Source organism: Sabethes cyaneus, chromosome 3, assembly GCF_943734655.1.
Source record: "Sabethes cyaneus chromosome 3, idSabCyanKW18_F2, whole genome shotgun sequence".
NCBI lineage: Eukaryota > Metazoa > Arthropoda > Insecta > Diptera > Culicidae > Sabethes > Sabethes cyaneus.
Window position 1 is genome coordinate 150,815,016 of NC_071355.1, and position 20,798 is coordinate 150,835,813.

The 20,798-nt window shown below is 39.5% G+C and overlaps 2 protein-coding genes across 2 annotated transcripts in view; both read right to left on the bottom strand.

Moving 5' to 3' along the window:
* LOC128744294 (protein Gawky-like) overlaps positions 1–14,050 on the bottom strand; it is a 35,523-nt gene extending 21,473 nt beyond the window's left edge. Inside the window, exon 1 of the mRNA XM_053841161.1 lies at positions 13,407–14,050. The gene's annotated coding sequence lies outside the window, so the exon portion shown is untranslated. The remainder of the gene's footprint in view (positions 1–13,406) is intronic.
* Positions 14,051–18,775: 4,725 nt separating this feature from the next.
* Positions 18,776–19,513, bottom strand: LOC128740269 (uncharacterized). Its single transcript, XM_053835808.1, has one exon. The coding sequence runs from the start codon at positions 19,511–19,513 to the stop codon at positions 18,776–18,778; it is 738 nt and encodes a 245-aa protein (XP_053691783.1).
* Between the last annotated feature and the right edge of the window lie 1,285 nt (positions 19,514–20,798).

Sequence of the window (20,798 nt, forward strand, 5' to 3'; positions counted from 1 at the left end):
GGAACGCACAAAATGTAGAACTTTTCAACTCATTTTGCTATTTGCGAAAAATAAAGATTCATAAACGGTTCCAAGAGCGAATAATTCTAAATTATTATCTTCAACACTCATTTGCACTCACCAATCAGCACGAAAAGAATGAAGATTTGAAATTGCCAACTATTATGACAGAACAATTTGAATAAAAAAAGCCACCAAGTCTGTCCAAGGCTGAGAGAAGGTGGTTGTGATAATGATAAGAGTCCTTGTGGACAACGCTAGCGCCATAGTTAGTGGACTGCCAATAATCTACGACAATAATGTTATAGGAGGTTTGCTAAGAATCAAAGCAAAGGAACACTCATGTGTGAGTGATTCCCTACTATGTCGCGATGAACTATTAAAATCAGTGCAGTAATAGACACGAAACGTTATATTTTCGCACGAGACATCAGTTGCGCATTTTACGAATACATTTTACGTTTAGGATATCAAATCCGTTTAGATTGACAAGAAAGAATGTAGAATGTGACCTGTTGGGACGTAAAAATTTGGTCACCGTTTTTCAGAAATGTTAACAAATGAAATCGCAGTATATATATGCCTGTCGTCCCAGACTAGAAGAACAAACAGATGCTGGCATGTTATTGGTTGATACATCAATTATAACAATGCTTAATATTCATGCATTTATTATTAGTGAATGTTTAAAAATAAAATTTCACTTGTATATCGTTTAATTCGTAGAAAGATTTCTGACCGACTGATATAAATACCTTTCAAAGTGGTTGAGAAATAAGCGAGTTTTTAACGCCTAAACCCTAAAATTTTTTGTGACGCTCGCATTTTTAGATTTTTTTGAAATGACACCCTACCTTCGTCCTACGTCAAAAAAAGACTTTAAATGTGAAGTAGTTTAAACATAAGCCTTCACATTTCATCAATGTGAATGTGATTTAAACACAATCTTTTTAATCTTTTTAATGCCGCCTAAGCCATGATTTCCTTTTTTACACTAAAATAGAATTTATGTCCAGTAAATATTGTCCGATTGAATTGTAATATTGCAGTCAGAGTTTTCATGAGACAATAAAAATGGCCCCCTAATGATCATACTATTTCATATTTTAAAAATAACGGTTAGTGCGAAAGTAACACAAAAAACTCAAACGTGCTTAGAGGTTTATCGAAACGGCATAGCCTGATGCACGAACCCGAGCAAGTCTCAAATCTCGCATCTATTTCGTTCGTGCCACTTTTACATCTCATTCATTTTCCGGGCTAAGACCTCAGCTCAGACCGAAAAGCTTGTCCGCTCGAGAATGTAGATGACCGAAACTCCTCTTGCACTTCTTACATAACAGTTTATTGAACCGTTTGTTTATTTTTATTTTCGCGTACCTCCACCGGGGAGCTACTGTATACCTATTGCAGCGAACCTTTAAACAGGAGCAACAATAGACGAAGCAGTTGATGTACGAAAAAAGTGGTTGGCATTCGTGCTGACTGTTTGGTTTCTTTTCGGCCTCTACCTGGCTGAACAGTTTCGTCGGCTCGTGTGTTGGTTTACGTTCAATATAGGAACAAAATACACACTCATACGCCGATGGCAAATGTGGATCAAGTGACCATACTACATGCACAACTGCCCGCAATAGGTACACTGCGATCGCATGAACTTAGACTTAGAGAGTTTGAATTCCATAAGGGGTTTGAAACAACTTGAAAATAAAATATGAAAATTAATCATAAAACCTACCAGCGAAAAGTAGTCAATAGTGAGACAACGAGAATAGTTTGGTCATTCAAAATCGATGGTATTTTCCGGAAAGTGAAGCTTGTGAGCCTACATTACGTGAAGAAGTTGTAAAAAAACATGTTGACAATAATCAAAGTAAATTTTGTTGCAATCATATTCAGACGTAGGTATTTGGACAACAAATTGCATGTTAAATTCAAATAAAATTACAATCGCATTGTTTGCTAACACAACCACAATAAATAGCACCTCTCAATATTTTTTTGAAACGATGGTTCTACAATTGATGAAGGGACGGTAAGGGAAAGAAAAAGGGGGGGGGGGGTATTGGTAGCTATGCTTGACAAGTAGTCATTTTGACTCCTACCTTTTGTCCAATGCTGGAAGGTGCATGAGTCGAACCAAGCTGTAATCTGAGATTATAACCGGATTCGAACCCACAACACCCTCCAGGGCATTTGGTTCGCTGGTACTTGTACCGTCCAGCGCCTCTATGGTTCAAAGGTACAAGTACCAGCGAACCAAATGCCCTGGAGGGTGTTGTGGGTTCGAATCCGGTTATAATCTCAGATTACAGCTTGGTTCGACTCATGCACCTTCCAGCATTGGACAAAAGGTAGGAGTCAAAATGACTACTTGTCAAGCATAGCTACCAATACCCCCCCCCCCCCCCTTTTCCTTTCCGCTCTTCCCCCTCCTTCGCCAAAAAAAAATTTTCATTTCTTTCCCCTACCGTCCCTTCATCAATTGTAGAACCATCGTTTCAAAAAAATATTAAATATATGTATGACCTCATTCCAAGGTCAAGACTAAAATCTTGAGATTAGTCTAGCACCTCTCAGTTGGCCTGGAGGTAAGGCGCTGGTCTAATAAGCCAGTCGTCGTATGTTCGAATCTCGGCTGGGAGAGGCTGTGAGAGTCAATAGGATCGAAGCACTGACCCCGCACTGTCCTGTATTCTAACAGCTGGTTGCGAAGTCTGTCGTATAAAAAGCAGAAGGTCAAATTATAGCAATAAATAGCACGCGGCAAGAGCAATAGGCGCTCCAGCGCCTCTATGGTTCAAAGGTACAAGTACCAGCGAACCACATGCCCTGGCGGGTGTTGTGGGTTCAAATCCGGTTATAATCTCAGATTATAGCTTGGTTCGACTCTTGCACCTTCCAGCATTGGACAAAAAGGTAGGAGTCAAAATGACTACTTGTCAAGCGTAGCTACCAATATCCCCCTCCCACTCCTTTCCGCTCTTCTCTCCTTCACCAAAAAAATTTTCATTTCTTTCCCTTACAGTCCCTTCATCAATTGTAGAACCATCGTTTAAAAAAAAAAATTTTAATATATATGTATGACCGCATTTCAAGGTCAAGACTAAAAACTTGAGATTAGTCTATAATTAACCGGAACGACAGAAACTTTTTTTAGATTGAAACTAAAACAGTATTGTGCTTTTCAAATGGTTTGAGCAGCAGCATATTATACAACAAATTTAAAAAAAATTGGTAAAAAAGTGTTTTCCTGTTGACTACTCTCTTCTGCGTTCAGTACATGTTAAAATTGTTACACAGCATGTTCATAATTAACCTTTACGTCCCCTACATCAAAAAGTAAGGTACCTGCAACTATGTACACTCTTAGCTTTATCTTCATTGATTTTTTTTCACTTTTATGTTTTATGTTGAAAGAACCACATTAAATTGACCTTAAATGGAAAAATATTTAGCTAAAATTTGGTTCCATTTCCTCAGAAAGTTCCATATTCCGCATCGCAGTGGGATTATTTTTCACATCATGGCAGCTGGAATAAAAAACTGGTCATTCTGATTTTCTCGGGAGGGATGCCGAGCTCGATGCTCAGCGGATGCTCGACCAACAATTGAGAAGGGCCCAAGTCCAAAATGTAAACAAATTACAAACTCGCGAACAAAATCGTCGGAATATCACCGGGAAACAGAATCAAACTTTCCCAATGTATTTTTTCATTAAAGACCAAATTATAGTTAATCCTTTTAAGACGAGCTACAAGTGTGCAAAATATCTGTGAAATGAAGAAATAGTTAATAATATTCAACATAACCGCGACATCCTACAGTTTTACGAGTTGTTGTCAAAATGTACTTTTGATGTACTCAATGGGTGTTAGCTACAGGCTAAGCTGAGTATACAGTGTTTGAAACACACTGTCAAAAATTCCCGGAGCATTGAGTTTTTTAGCGTTGCTATTGTAAGCAACTATCAGCGGTAGCAGCAGCAATTCGAAAACGCATTTTTACATGCAATTTGAAAATTATTGCAAAGCACGCTTATCAATGTGGATAACTGCATGATCGTGTACCGGACTGTGTACGATTTCCTTTACTTGCATAGGGTTATTGATCGTGGTTCGGCCTATGCAAAAACTGATCCTGGTTCGGCCCATTAGCATAATCATCGATAATTCATTAAATATTTACAGATTTAAAGGTAAAATAATTTTTTAAGCAGCTTATAATATTTTCCTATGCATTGCCTTCATTTATTTGCCATAAAAATTAATGTAACTAGCTCAAATAATTAAATTTATAACATATGTAAAAACGGCTTCTAATGTCGTCATCAAAGCTGTTTTTTTAAACGCTTAGAAAGTGTTTTAGTCTGTGAAGTATTGGTTTAAAACAATTTTAAAATATAGATTCATCTATATTCTTCCATTATTGGATCGTTTTATTCCAAACAAAAAGCGAGATTACGACTTATTGAGAAAATACGATTTTAATTTTTTGATCTTAGTTCGGCCTACAAATGATCGTGGTTCGGCCTATCAGCTTCACTGAATCGCCGCTAGTGGCGCCGCGCTTCGCCCACGTTTTAACCAAGTTCTGGCTGCACGTACCATTTGTGTTAAATCTAAATGTTGTGTTTTATGCCATATTTTATTATTTCATGCATTTCAGAAACAAAATTATTAGCATACCAAAATTGAGTTTTTCTTAACAATAAATATGAGGGTATTTTTCCAAAGAAGCGTACAAACTGGATTGTAATGTTTCAGAATTTTATGCAACCTTGTACACGACTTCAGGGCTTGTGCATGAAACAATATTTAAAAAATTCATGGTATCTTGTTTTCCTAGAAAACTCAAATGGAAATTTATCGATTTTCATGTACACCCCCTATTTTAAAAATTCATAGCTGTTGAGCCAAGTATTGAAAAATAAATATTTTTTCATGCTAATGTAAGCAAATTTACTCATCAATCCAGAAAAATACTATCTGGAAAAAAATTCATGATTGTGGGAACTCTACCGAAAAATCAATAAAAGTATAGTATTACGAACTAGTTGGAAATGAATTCCTTTTAGTTCTACTATAATTTGACTTTCATACGCGTTTTTCGGTTACGACTTGCAATCTTCATCAGCGTGGCATATTTCTGCAGAAATTATAGAAGAACTAAAAAGAATTAGTTCGCGATATTTCGTGAGTTCTACTAAGACGCTCGAAAATAATTTTAATAAAAGTGTTGAGACTTAGAAGTAAAATCGACCGCACTGGCGGTAGAATTGCATCCTGTAGCAGATTGGTGCTAACGGGCGTACATTTAGACCAGTTTTGCAGCCCTTCTGGCAACCCGTCAGCCGCATAATAATTTCGGTAGCGATCGGACGATAGTCAGTCCAGATCGAACCAGTAGCAAGAGTGAACGCAAAACTTGCGTCTTCGTTATCCTGCAATCAAATATACTTACCACTCTGCAATACTTACCTGTGTAGTTAGTTATTAGTTGGACCCGTTTAGCCTGAAATAAATCTCTAAGTTATAGTGCCTAATACGGTGGCTTCAGTGCTATTCATAGAAAAGTGAAAATTCCGATCCACTACCACCCTCTTTGGTGGTTATTATCCAGCAGCCGCCGGCTGTCGTCGTTCCCGCCTGCTATACACGTTTGCTGCCGGCTGTCGTCGTTTCCTTTTTTCCTTCAAAATACACAACGTAGGGCAAGCGCCAACAAAAAGTTTTTTTTTTGTCGGAAGATTTGACCACTGCGACCATTATTTTGATCTATTGTGGTATTAATAAAAGTATGCTTTACCTTTTGAATTTTTCAAAAGTATTTCGGTTCGCCAATTTCTATTCTTTTAACGATAGGAATTTAGGATTATTTGTTGTCCCTGAATTAGGGCAAAAACCAACGTCTAACGTCGGTGTATAACCGGTTATTTGTTAATACAGTTGTGATGTCAAAAGCAGCTATTTTCACTGATCTATTTGAAAACATGCTGAAATTAAATGTAAATTCTGTCTTTCTTCGAAGGCACCTGTTAAAATACAGGAAAATTGCGAGACTAGTGCTTCGATCCTATTGAGTCTTACAGCCTCTTCCAGTCGAAATTACAACATGCGACGCCTGGCTTGTTGAATCAGTGTTGTACCTTGAGGTCAACTGGAAGGAGAAAGTTAACTTATTTAACACTGCTAGGTAGATAAAGTGAAAAAAGATACTATATTTACCCAAAAATACATCTGTACTATTTGTAATGCTTCCGAAGAAAGTAAAAAATTATCTGAATTTATATAACCCGAAATAGTTAGAATATTGATCATGCACAAGCTCATTTAACACTGCTAGGTAGATAAATTGAAGTGAGATACTATATCAGGCACCAAAAGTAAGTTTATACCATTTATAATTGGTTAATATACAAAAACATTCGTTTCAGAAAATTTTTATTGGAATAGGCCGAACCAAGATCATCGATGGGCCGAACCACGATCAACATAGGCCGAACCAGGATCACAATTTGACTGTCATTAAAAATCAAATTATAATTCAACTGGCGCTCTAAACTTTCTTCTAAATTAAGAAATAGAATAGTCTTTAGTTATTCTTCCTAAACATTCTAAATTTTTTTCGAAAAACATTGTGATTTTGTAGATATACGTGCATAGTTCATGTGTGCTATGTGAAACAGTGAGAATAGGCCGAACCACGATCAATCACCCTACCATGCTGTCCATGTGTTTGGCTTGGTTGCATTTGGATTTGTTGCTGTATATTACGCCTCCATCGTTAAAATAATCGAAATAAACAAACAAACACATTCTCAACAAAGGAGAGAGCGAGGGCTGAGCTTCGTAGAGGTAAATTAAAAAACCGAACTATAGTCTGTGCAGCAGAGAAAATTATGCATAGCTAATCCACATTTCAATGTGGTACATTAACATCATGCATTAAATCCGTTCGAAGTGAATTACGAATGGTCACACTGGATGCAGTTATATTTCGATTAGCCTACATATCCCCAATAGCAAAGATGGTTGGATCAAAATAATCGTACTCTGCCCAATAATATTTATTGAACATTCCGATGTCCTTAATTGATAAAAAAAAATGCGATAACCGGTTGAAATAGTCATAGAATTCACACATAGTTTGCGCAAATTGCTAAAATCATTTACCTAATTTTGTGCACATTTAAGCTGCAACAATTGCACCCCAAAGCACAAAACTAATTTTCGTTTTGTCATGTTTTTGAGTGGCAGTCATAACCATAAAATGTTTTCCCTAAAAAATGAAAGTTAACTGCATTGAGCAATAGATACATTTTTCATTTCAATTTTTAAGTTTGAAACACAGTAATGTTCTTTTCTTAAAACTACTTTTGTGCGCACCCTTTGTTTGATGTTTACCTTTTCTATATGTTTTTTCACAAGCGATGAAGCAAGCATGCACAGAAACTGAAAATGTACTCGCATGTTGGCATAAAAATATTTGCTCTGTGATGATTGGTTTATGAAATATGTATTTTTGAAGTATGTAAATGTTTAGGACCCCCCAGTTAACTTCGAGGTACGATGCTGCCAGTCGTTGTATGTTCAAATCTCGGATGGGCGATACTACTAGGGTCAATAAGATCGTTGCTAGCCCCGTAATTACCCTTTACTCTAATAACCGGCTGCGAAGTCTGTCGGTAAAGAAGGATCACATCTTAGACACATTTATCACCAAAGGCTCTGCTTTTTTCACATGTTTAGGGAAATCCAGTCAGCACCTTCCAATCCAATATTGAACAGCAAACTGCCGTCACGTTGCTTCAAGTCATCTAACGTCGCCAAACGAGTCCAATACCTCACCCGCTACTCTGACGCTTGAGCATAAACCATAAAGGGTAACACGTATCAGCCTGATAAGTTTTGTTGGAAAACCATGTTTAAGCATAATCCGTCACAGCACATTTCGTTTAACTGTACTCCGGCTTGAAGTCTATAAACAAATGGTGAGTCTGCTGCAAGTTGAATTCCAGGTATTTATCGAGGATCTGTCGCAAAATAAACCTTTGGTCCGTCGCGGAGCGTTCCTCTCGAAAACCGCACTGGTATTCGCCAACAAAGGTTCCCTGCAACGGTCTCAGTCTACGAAACAGGATGCGAGAGAGAATTTTGTATGCAGAATTGAGAAAAGGAATACCTCGATAATTGTTGCATTCGAGTCGACGCCGTTGATGGTAATTTTTGTAGATAGGGCGAATGAGACCTTCCAACCAGTTCTTAAGTAGTTCCTTTTCAGTCCATACCTTGAGAATCACCTGATGTATTGCACAACACAGTCGTTCGTTCGTGATTTTCAAAAGTTCGCTGGGAATGCAGTTCTTTCCAACTGCTTTGCCGTTTTTTAGCTCTCTAGCTACTTTTTTAACCTCGTCCAAAGTTAGTGGATTCCTGTTTCTGTTTTTGTTTCTGTCGACAGTGTTATTTAATTTACCATTCAACAATGTATCGAAATTTCGTTTTCGGCACCTGACCGCTTAAGAGGAGTTAGCAAATCTCTTTATAGCAGCTCTATCATTTCGGTATCTGTCCCTACTCGGGCGTGTCACAGTTGCAGCCAACATGTGAGTTCTTGCTCGGCTCTTCTCGCCAGTCACTCGCTAAAACTCTGCGTCAAATCCTTCACTGGAAGTACCCAACGTGGATGTGCATCCACTGCTCGTTCAACAGTTTTCCAAGAGCACTCTTCAACAAATCCTTCCGATGATAACCGCCAGATGTTCAGTCGTATCTTCCTCGTTGGACAATCGGGCGTGAATCTTGCTTCCTACGAAATAGTGGTCCGAGCGGATGCTTGGTCCCTGGATGGACCACACGTCCGCGACATCCGAAAACCATCAAACGGCACATGGTCAATCTGAAAACAGGCCTCTTCATTAGGGTGTTTCCAGATATGCTTCCGAATGTTACGTCGCGCAAAATGGGTTTTCCAAATAGTCATTACTCTGGCTGTAACAAAGTTGATTAGCCTCAGGCTATTGGCGTTTGTGGTAGATCTACCAGTAACGAGACAAAAGAACCCTTCACGTCCGACCTGTGCATTTGTATCCCCGATGACTATTTTTATGTCATGTCCTGCCCATGGAATGTGCCCATGTCTTTTCGAGAAGCTCGAGCTTTTGTAATGGACCTCCATCTAACGACCCACTTCATTTGTTGTTCAATGTAGTACAAATCCGACGACATGCTCTGCTTTGCCGTCACAATAGAAAATCTGGTACTTGAATATAGTGCCCTTCTATGAGTTGCGAGTGTTGTTATGTTATGAGTTCTCCCTTCTTTGGTCATCGCTTTATCTTCTGCAGCTCTCTTGCCAGGATATTAGCGCGTCCCGAGTACCGAGTTATCTTACAAATAAAAATGGATTTCTGTCTGTCTGTCTGTCGGGATGTTCCCTATAGAATCAAAAACTACTGAACCAATCGGCGTAAAAATTTGCATGTAGAGGTGTTTGGGGCCAGGAAAGGTTTTAGTGATGGTTAGGGACCCCTCCTCTCACTAAGAGGGGGGGCTCCCATACAAATGAAACACAAATTTCTGCATAACTCGAGAACTAATCAAGCAAATGGAACAAAATTTGGCATGTGAAAGTTTTCGAGGGCAAGAATATTTTCTATGGGGAATTAGGACCCCTCCCCACTTTAAGAGGAGGGGCTCCTATACAAACGAAATACAAATTTCCTCATAACTCGAGAACTAATCAAGCAAATGGAACCAAATTTGGCATGTAGGTGTTCTTGGAGGCAACCATTTTTTCTATGATGAATTAGGACCCCTTACCTTTTTGGGAGGGGGGGCTCCCAAACAAACGAAATACAAATTTCCTCATAACTCGAGAACTAATCACGCAAATGGAACCAAAGTTGGCATGTAAAGGTTTTCGAGGGCAAGAATATTTTCTATGGTGAATTAGGACCCCTACCCACTAATTTGAGCACTAATCAAGCAAATGGAACCAAATTTGGCATATGGGGCTTTTAGGGGACAGAAATTTTTTCTATGATGAATTAAGACCCCTTCCCTGTTTAGGAGGGGGGGCTCCCATACAAATGAAATTCAAATTTCCTTATAACTTGAGCAAATGGAACCAAATTTGGCATGTGGGAGATTTTGAAGTCTTGAATTTATTTTATGATAGAGACCTCTCACCCCAGTGGTAGGGTGATATGGACTCTCCTACAAATAAAACAGAAATTTTTGCGAAACTCAAAAACTAATCGAACTCGAGAAATTCGAGACTCTTTCATAAAACATTAGTCAATAACAAGACCACAAAAACTATCTATAGTAACACTAGATCATCCAGGACGAGACGGCCGCGAGTGTTGCCGGCGACCCGCCGTCGGAAGCGCCGCCCACTGGGAGGAGGCAACTCCCCTCAGAAATCACTACTATCTAGATTTATTTGTTTTCCTAGGTCTACCTGAATTTCCTGGAACGAGCGACAGCGAGGATCGCGAAATGGTACTTTCCAAAAAAAAGTTTTCCGTGAAATGGTACATTCCGCTTAAGGTTTTTCGCAAAATGATATTCGGCGAAATGTTGTACAATCATGGCGAATATTACTATCCGCTTTCTGGCTATGCAATGAGGGGACAGGGGAGTTGTTTTCTACTTTACTGTGAGGAAAAATTGCAAATTTGTATATTAAACTACCCATTCCTGGTAACTAATAAGCATTAACATAAGCAGCAAATCAGCGTATCTGGCATTTTATACTGCACGTTGTTGTATATCAGCTTTTTGACTGCATAGGTGTTGTAAATTGGCATCCAAAATGGTATTCAAATTCTTCGTGTCAGTAATTAGCTGTAAATTAGCATTGTCAGCACTATAAGAGTGTTATCAATAAAGTAGCTGTACATTTTGCCAAAATAGCATTTAAGTAGCATTTAAGGCGACTTAAATGCTTATTGGCCTACATTTGAATAGCATTGGTGATGCTTATTGGTTACCTGGGATGCTTTCATAGTTACGTAACTGCCAAAATGAATCATCTAAGCTTGAACTCCTCAGAAACTTGCAAAACTCGAGATTGTGACAAAGATCATCCAAGATTCATGATTTATGTACAACACAAGTTAATTTGTGGCAATACGAAGTTTGTCGGGTCAGCTAGTTTATAAATAATTATCCCTTTTCGTTCGCCTGGGTATAATTCGATTTTTCCAATGTAATTCATGTTCTAAAATATTCGTAGCATAATTTTTTAAGCATGCCGCCTTACTGGCGCTGCCATGCCTGGTCTCGCGGACAGGTTTGCCGTTATGAATATAACTGGCGAGACACAGAAGAGAAAATCCTTTAAAAACCATCGTCCTACACATTTTGCTTGCACACTAGCACCCTCTGTTATGCATATTGCGGAGTAGCTTGCATTTGCAGGATTTTATGCTGTAGTGTGTGTTTCGTCTGTTTGTCTGCGTGTCAAATATTCCGGAACAAACGGAATTTACAGTAATAAAAGCTGTGCGGGCGGACAAATATTAGTCATTCGGTGAACCATAAGGAAAATCCCATGTGATTCAGGTTTTCAATAATGAGATTGTGTGGTACAGTGTCAAAAGTTTTCCCAAAATCAAAACGTATTGACTCCACTTAGCATTCCGGTAACAATTGTCGTACGGACGTCGTCCGACACAAGCGTAACAATTCATACTGGGATAGCATAAGATATTTTATTATGTTGTTAAACGAAGCTTCATAAAGCAAAGCTTCATCATGCTGGCTGTTAGAGATGATCGGTACAACTGACCTATATAGTTGTATGGATCTGTTTTAGGGGGGCTACGTAGCCGCAAGGTTACCGAGTCTGCTTTGACAAGCGAGTGGTCGTCGGTTCGAATCTTAGTAGAATCGAAGCCATTCGATGTCAAATGACTTTAGCATGGGTTAATTCTCAGGCCCCTCGTTTACCTTTCCTTCATGCTGAATTCTCTATATATTTACCCACTGAAGCCTCTTGACAGTGCAAAAGTCCCTCCTATAGTGTACTGGTCAGATGAACGAAGGAATCCTCGCCAGGGACGACGGCTATAATATGGGATAGTGCTGGCTGCGAGGAATAAGTGGGTGTAAAGTAGATCAAGCTTTGAAGGAAAGGTATAAACCCCAATACACACAAGCACGCATAAAATTTAATAATAAGCATATCGCTCACTCAATAGTGATTATAGCAAAAAGAAATGCAGTGCAGGTCATACAGCAAACACCCGGGCGATATAATAATAGATCAACTATACTGGTCGCAGTAATGAGTCCACACATGGAAAAAAATAGATCTGTTTTTCGAATACCTTGCTGAGCCTGTAAGGTATGGATATGCCACGATGATTGCGATTTTTCTCTACTTTCAGCGCTTCTCATCAAACTTTTGAAAGGGCCGATTAACCTAATGTAAACAAACCGAGTGAGAGTTTCTATTCCTTTGCTGCGCCAGTAAAAGATAGGGTAACCAACGTATTTTGGACCCCCTCAGCAGCTGTACATAATTTGGACACTTACAGCAAAATCAAATGCAAGTGTCCAAATTATGTACAGCTGCTAAGGGGGTCCAAAATAGGTTGGTTACCCTACTAAATTTGTGCGGCGTGAAAAAGCATAAGCATAGAATACCGCCTGTATGCTGCTACTCCGTTATTGACCAGGACCGACGAAAATTGCAAAATGATGGCTGAAAAAAGCATACTTGGGACAGCACATTTATTCCAAAATTGTGCGGCATAAACGAGAAAATTAACAATTTAACAAATTCAACAATAATACAAAAAGCATTTGTCATGTAATAGCAAAACTACAAGTGTTCAAAAGCTAGTTCTTTAAGTATTTTTGTCGAATTTTAAGGTTTTACTATTGTTTTAAACATAAAAACTACTTTTGAAATCTCTGAAATTAATGTTACAACCAACCAATCAACCTTAAGATACTTCAAACTCCACAGAAAACCGAACATTTAATTCGTAATAAAATGATTCTCATAATACTATCAAAAATCACCTTCAGTCACTAAGTATAATTCAGTATAATCAAAACATCTCACACACATTTTACTATTTTTTCAGATTCGAATGATATTTTTCAAGTCAATGAAAAACACACAATCTTTCCAATCTTTCCGGTGTATGAAATGTACAGTAATGTTTTGATCGCTGCGGTATTGACATTTGCAAATTGTACCTGTGTGTGTGTACATGAATGAGCTTGAGATTTCAATTCCATCATTCCACAAATTCCACACACTTTCGCGACGAGCAAACTACACTAACACACTGCTACACCACCGAATGAGAGGGGTACGAAAAGAAACCATTTACATCGTTTTTTGCGTTCAATGGAAATTTACACACAGAAAATCAATCTTACCTTTCCCATAAACAAAATGAAAATCCAATGGGAAGTATTCGCTCCGAATTGTTTTTTGACGAATCCGATGGAACACCTCATGAGACGCCTTAACTTGTTGCCAACGGTAATAAAAACTCGTTGGCACCTATCCGCCCAACGCAATCGAGGTGCGATGCCGTGCTATCTGCCGTGGCAAAAAACTGCTGATGTGGATCGATTGAGGCTACACGAAAAAATTTTATTTTGTTCACGGCTGAAAATTCAGCAATTCGACACTGACTTCGGTTCCAGAATTAGGCAGGATCTAACATAACTCACTTTTCCCATCACAATTTTTTATTCCTGCAAGGAAAACCAGAATTTTCGCGTTCCAGTAAAACTGGTTCGACGTCGTTTTCTCATACACCGCTGTCGCTGCTGGCCACCATTGCTTTATAGAGGTATCAGACACGCGAATGTAAGGACATTTTGTTCTTTCCAACACGCAACAGAGCTGAAAAAATTTCGAACTCAATTTTTCTCGCACTTATCAGCACTTTTTCACGCAAATTTCGATTTGATTTCTAGGTCCTTCGATTTCTTCCCTTTGGATTAGTCGATTTTACCGTAAAAGCCACTTTTCACTTGTCCCGAGAGGCTAGAAATGCATTGCAGAACGACGTATAAGAATCTCGCTCCTCGACTGACGAACTGCGATTTTTTCCACCTGCAAAAGACTTGAAAATGAATGAATTCGACTGTACGAGCGCCCTTCTCACGCACACAATCGCGCAATGTATTCGAGTTTCATTTTGTTCGCTTTCACAATCGGGCTTTCAAAGCAAAGATTTTACGACGGCATATTCGAGTTCTCGCAGTTCTCGCCATCAAAATCGAGTATACATTATCTCGACTAACATTTGAAAAGGGCGTAACAGCCAAAAGTAAACAAATTGAATTTATGTCATTATTCATCTAAAACAATGAAAATCTATCTATAGATTTCAACAACATGCTTAAAAAAGTTTTATTTCATTCTTTTTTTAAAAAGGCGTAATACCATTTTCCCAAAAAAAATGCTCATGGCTGTTAAGCCAGTTTTTTCTTATTGAAAATTAGCTTCGCTGGCACATTGAATTAGCCTCACGGTCATGCAATTATCCTCTTCAAAGATTTTTAAAGGCTTTTGACAGTTTTTAGGTATTTCTAAAACAAGTTTCTACATAAAACTTATTAAAATTGAATTTGGCTCATTCGCTCTATACACGAATAAGCGTGTTGTTAGACCCCTATGTTTCGCCGTTTAACTGTCAACGATGGAATTATTCCCTTGAGTTATTACCATCATAAGCTACGATTGTTGTTACAGCCTTACAGCATACATACAGTATACATACGGAGTGTGGTTATATTTGATTAAATTTGCTTAATTGCACATGCAATATAATATCATCGACGCCTAAGTCACAGTTCGCCGATTCAGTCAGCGCTCAACCCCTGGATTTATCTATATCGTTTATAGAAGAAAGTCCGCTGGACTGTTCAATGCAAGTATGATCTGATGATGATAATATCTAATGATTAATATTGGTAAAAATTCCTTTTTATATTTCAGAATGTTACACTGATTGCACTACGTTTAATGTACCCTGATGTCATATCTAGCTAATTTCAAAAACTGACTTGTACTTCGATTTTTGTGTCTTGCTTCCGGAAATGCGTTTTCCGGTGGAAGTTAATATCGCTGGATTAGCTCGGCAACTATCGCCACTTTTACAGTGCTATAATTCTAAAACCTTTCTACGAAAGTACTGAGCAGTTTGAATTGTCCATTAGTTATTGTGAACAAAACCGATTCTCGGCCAAAGATAACCTCTAAGATGGATTCCGGGACTACTCTGGATTGCTAAAAACAAGCCGAATGCGCTGCCTACAGCTAACTGCACTGTTACCTGTAAAATAGAGGGAAATCCTCGTCTAGGTGCTTTAAGAGGAAGCGTAATAGTGCGAGTAATTTCTTACAGACTTGTGTTTTTCGAGCAGCGACATTTTACCATGTTTTAAATTACTTAGAGAACCAACCCAATCCTAAAGAGATTTTGTATACATTCTGTTTCGAAGCGGTCACCGCAGATTAAATAAGAATATTACCATCCCTATTGCACTATATATTTTTTAACTTCGTCAAGATGGTGAAGGAAAAACCGAATTCCATCAGAATATACGATAAGGATAGCTATTCACGACGCCGCATGCATCTGCGAAGAATCTGAAGTTTAAATAGTAATATCGTTTCGCCGTCCTGAATTAAGGAGAGTGCCAGATGGAGGAAACAAGAACCAGAACCCGTCAGGTTCTCGAGGAAGCAGGACGAGAGCTGGTTAGATGTCTGGAAATTTTCAAAAATACAGAGCATATGCACCGAACCGAAGTCTTTGTCATGATAGTTACTCAAGCCCTGGAAGAATGGGAGGACACGAAAATCATCGGTTGCAAGCGTCAATGGGTCTCGATTGAGGAAGCTCTCACGCAGCTGGCTCTTAAGAAGCCTACCCATCGCCCCTATTTGCAGCAATTGCGCTTCTCGAAAAATAACATCATCGACCGAGAACTATATACACACACGTATTTTGCAATGCGACGGGCGACGAACTAGAAAGAGAGTTCGCACAACCAACATTATCGACCTCCAAGAAGTACCAACGGAACAAAACGCTTAGGTCACACGCTAGCTTTTTTTAAACTGTTACATTTTTTATTTGGTATAACAAACATTTTCACTTTGATGTAGTATCACATTTCTAGAAATCACATTAAATGCAGTATCAGAGATTTATCTTATGATAGAGAACTTGAATCTATTTTTCATTTGTATTTTACTTTTCAATTGCCTCCGCAACCGGTTTTCCAGATCGTAAGAATTCCGTCCGACGACAGCGACGATTGCATCGGGATCGTGGTCAGAAGGGAGCATGTACCGACGAACGAAGTGCCTTGCGATGTAACCGTGGCCGTCCTGCTTTTCGTCGTGTTTTCCTTCCACTATGATACTGTTCACGGTTGCTTTGACGTTGATTTCGTTCGGAGAGAATTGTACGTCTAAATTTATCTGGAACTTTTCACCACCGATATCGACCGTTGGAAGTAGGAACCGAAATCCGAAATGGTCGATTGTAATCTACTCGCAGGCTGGATACCTTTGTCCAGCTGAAGTACAGGCTCCCAGCAAATCATCGACCGTGAGACCACTTCCGAAATGTTGATCCATTTTCCGGGATGTATGAAATAGCGTCTCCCAGCAGTCTTCTCACCAATCTCGGAACATTATTGGAAGGTGCGGCATTTCAACTGGATTCTGGCACAGCGATTCACTTCGCGGGGAATGATTCCGCTAAATGTAGTTTTCACTGAGGGATCTCCAGCCCCCACGGCCGAAGAAGGATCAACATCTCATCGTTCTCGAAACTTTGTTGGCTATCTTTGAAAGCACATGCTTCATTGCTAAGAGAAAATTGAACATTATAATTTAACTAGATTGTTTATTCATACCCAGCTGTTTATGTGCCTACCTGAGATTGTAGCTGTCTGCGGTATCTATCAGCTCGTAGCCTTCAATGATGACCGGTTCATCTTTTATTTCGATATCTATTGCATAAAGGTCAGCCCTGCTTTTTATTCTGTTTTTGGAAAATATTTTTATACTGAACTGAACTCCGATAGTTTTCAAAAAATTAAAAATCGCGGACGAGTTGAAACAAGATGAAAACGACAGAACGACGAAAACACACTTTCTGTTTAATAATAATACCAAAAAAAAGGATTTTTGACATTAATACGTAAAACAACTTCAAGCGCGAAACGGGCGAAACAACAAATTGAAATAATAATAAGCTTAAAAACCAGGGGGTAATTCCAGTGTTGGCAGCATAGTGGCATAAAAATTGGGAATAAGTGAACTTTAATTTTAAAAAGGGTGTAATTCTTTTCTTTCAGTTTTTATCGCTCAAATGAGACTTTTTATTAATTTCCTCTCACATATCAATAGATAAGAGATCAAGCCACTGTATTCGAAAAGAAAATTGGATTTATTTGGTAGAATATTAAATTAGGATTTAAATTTCGAATACCAATCTTTGAATTCAATTTACTCGATTTCACCATATTGGTTGTTAGGCCCTTTTCAAATGTTAGTCGAGATTTGTGTTGTGCTTGTGCTCATTCAACCCGTACCCGTGCGCCGTCCATCAGAGGTTTGTGTCAGTGATTTGGGTGATTTGTTATTAGATGTGTGCTCGGGGTGCGAGTCCAGACTGACGTTTCTCGATAAAAATGCTATGAAATTCGGAAAACAACAAAAACACCATCATTCATAGTGCAGCATTTGAGACATTTTCAAATTAATAATTTGAACCTCATTTTTTTATTGAATCAAAAGCAGAATGCCTTCAGAAGAATGCCGTATCAGTTTGCGGCATGAAGAAAATTATGTTTCGTTATTTAAGCAACGACGCGCGGCATCAAGCTTTGTGATATTTTGAAATTCTGTGCCAGGATCGAGGTAAGATTTAATCATGAAATTTTCTGTTTTTAGTTTGGAAAATAAAAGGAATTTTTGCAGATTTCCGAAGGTGACGGTCTACCCGGAGATGCATGTCCGCGGTGCGTAGATGAAGCACTCAACGCATAGCTGTTCATCAACAAATGCCGCAAATCGGAAGCAGAACTACGAACGGCACAGGCCTGCTACGGGTAACTATAAATGAGATTCAGGGTATAGTCATTTTTAATTCCTCCTGTGTTTCTCCAAACAGCGATGATGATGAAGAACCAGGTCCTGGTCGGATTTGCCCTGAGGAAGAGAATACAACACAGATATGAAATACTAAAAAAAAAAAAACAAATGAGGACACGGCATCGTACCACAATGCCATAAGCGACAATGCAACATTAGATTTCAATTCGGCTGTACCGGCTGTCATGAACACCGAGCAGCAACTCGCGGAGCACACTGTTCAGGTACATGTGCCTGATCGAGAGACAGACTCTAGTATGACGAAAGCTTTCGAATTTAAGTCAGAAAAAAGTTTATCATTGCACACTCGAAGATCTTCCCATTGTCCACTTTGTTCAAAACTATGTTTCTCTCAAAGCGAGAAACGACTGCATATGCGCCAAGTCCACGGTCAGTTATGTGGAGGACGCAAGCGGATGCAAATGGAAATCGTAGAATAAAATACACTTTATTTAATGACGCATGGACTTTTCACTTCAACTCCACCGTATTTCACTTCAACTCCACGAATATAATAATCATCTCTCTCTATATATTCTTCTCTCGCTGTCAAGCGATTCTCAGCAAGTTTCACAGGGTGACATCCAACGGGGTGCACCCACAGTTGCCCCACCAGTTACGTCAAGAAACGGACACGATGTCCAGATTGCGTAACTATCGTACGCGAGTCATCGTGAGGATGATCCGAAACATTTCTATCGCAGACGAATGCGTGTTTTACTCGATCAATAGAAATTCTTTGTTGTTTACCGGCAATTGATACATCCACATATTTGGTCCCGCGGGCAATAACTTTGTATGGTCCCTCATAAGGCCTCTGCAACGAACGTTTCACTGTGTCAATACGGACGAAAACGTGTGTGCACGTTTCGAGGTCCTTGTGCACAAACACCGATGGTCTAGCATGATGAGTCGTTGTGGGGACGCGCAGTTTAGCCAGAGCACGTTGCAAGTTATGTAAAAAGTCCGTGCGGTCTACGTTAACTGGAGGAGGATCGAAAAACTCTCCCGGTATACGGAGGGCCTGACCGTATACAAGCTCTGCAGAAGAACACTTGAGATCCTCGCGATATGCAGCCCTTAGTTCAAGCAAGACAATCGGTAGTTCTGCAACCCAGCGATTTCCTTTTTTGCACATTAAACATGCTTTTAAGGTACGGTGGAATCGTTCAACGATTCCATTGGCTTGTGGATGATACGCAGTTGTATGAATGTGGTGTGATCCCAAGATGTATGTCAACTCCCGGAATAGCTCGGGCTCGAACTGACGACCTTGGTCGGAAGTGATTGTCTCGGGCGTTCCGAATCTTGCAATCCAATTAAAAGTGATAGCTCGAGCGACAGTTGGCGCCATCATATCTGGAAGCGGAACAGCTTCCGGCCAACGTGTAAACCGGTCAACAATTGTTAGCAAGTCACGTTGCTCGTTAGATGGTGGTAAGGGCCCAACCAGATCAATATGTATGTGCCGGAATCTGGCTTTCGGAGGGTCAAACGAACCCAGGGGTGATATTGTGTCGCATTACCTTAGAAAGCTGGCAATCCGTGCACGTTTTAACGAATAGATTGATATCCTTTTTCATCGTCGGCCAGACAAATCTATCGCAATTAAGCCTTCTTGTTGTCCGGGCTCCGGGATGTGCCATACCGTGAAGCTGTTGCATTATAGTTGTACGATGTTTTTCTGGAACGAAAGGACGAAAACGGTTTGGAATAGAAACATCGCAGTAAATTGGACGGGAAGTATTTATGACTCGCTTCGGCACGATTTTTAAAGATGTTGACTTCATCAGGTTTACGAGCTCTTTGTCGACAGCTTGATCTTGAGCTAATACAGCCAAATCCACGACAGATACTGATTCGAACCGGGATAGCGCATCAGCGACAGTGTTTTCCATGCCGCTAATATGACGAATATCATCTTCATGGCGGTCAGCCCACGGCCAAACGTGGAATACTTCTTTTGCGATTCCGATAGTTTTTCTGAGTAAAACCCTAACGGCTGCCACATGTTGCCGGAGAGTTGTTGAAGAACAGCACCAGTTGCCGTGTTTGATGCATCGATCATTAGCGCTTACGCCTTGGTTGAATCGGGATAATATAATAAAGCAGACGCTGCAAGGGATTTTTTGCAGGAATTGAACGCAGATATTGATTCATCGTCCCACTGTATTTGCCTTGTGTCATTTTTCCTGTGGCTAGGTATTAGCTTACGAAGCTGCAATTGAGTGTCCACCGCCCTGGGAATGAACCGCTTATATACGTTTATCAGAGCCAGAAATCGTCGGAGTTCTTTCACTTTCGAGGGTAATGCATAATCACTTATTGCCTGCACTCGTGTAGGCAATGGTCGAATTCCGTCTTGGTTCACTAAGTATCCGAGAAACTCGACTTGTGGTAGGGCGAATTGGCTCTTAGCAACGTTAATCACCAATCCGTTTTGCTGCAAGCGTTCAAAAACAATTCGTACGTGATTCCGATGCTCCTCCCGTGAAGATGCTATGCAAATGTCATCGATAAACACAATTACAAAGTCAAGGTCATGGAATATTTTGTTCATAAACCGTTGAAAAATTTGGCTAGTATTACATTAACCGAACTGCATTCGCGTAAACTCAAATAAACCGAAGTAAGTTATT

Excerpts from the sequence above, each read along its gene's own strand:
- LOC128740269 (XM_053835808.1), bottom strand. The coding sequence starts at position 19,513 with ATGGCGCCAACTGTCGCTCGAGCTATCACTTTTAATTGGATTGCAAGA.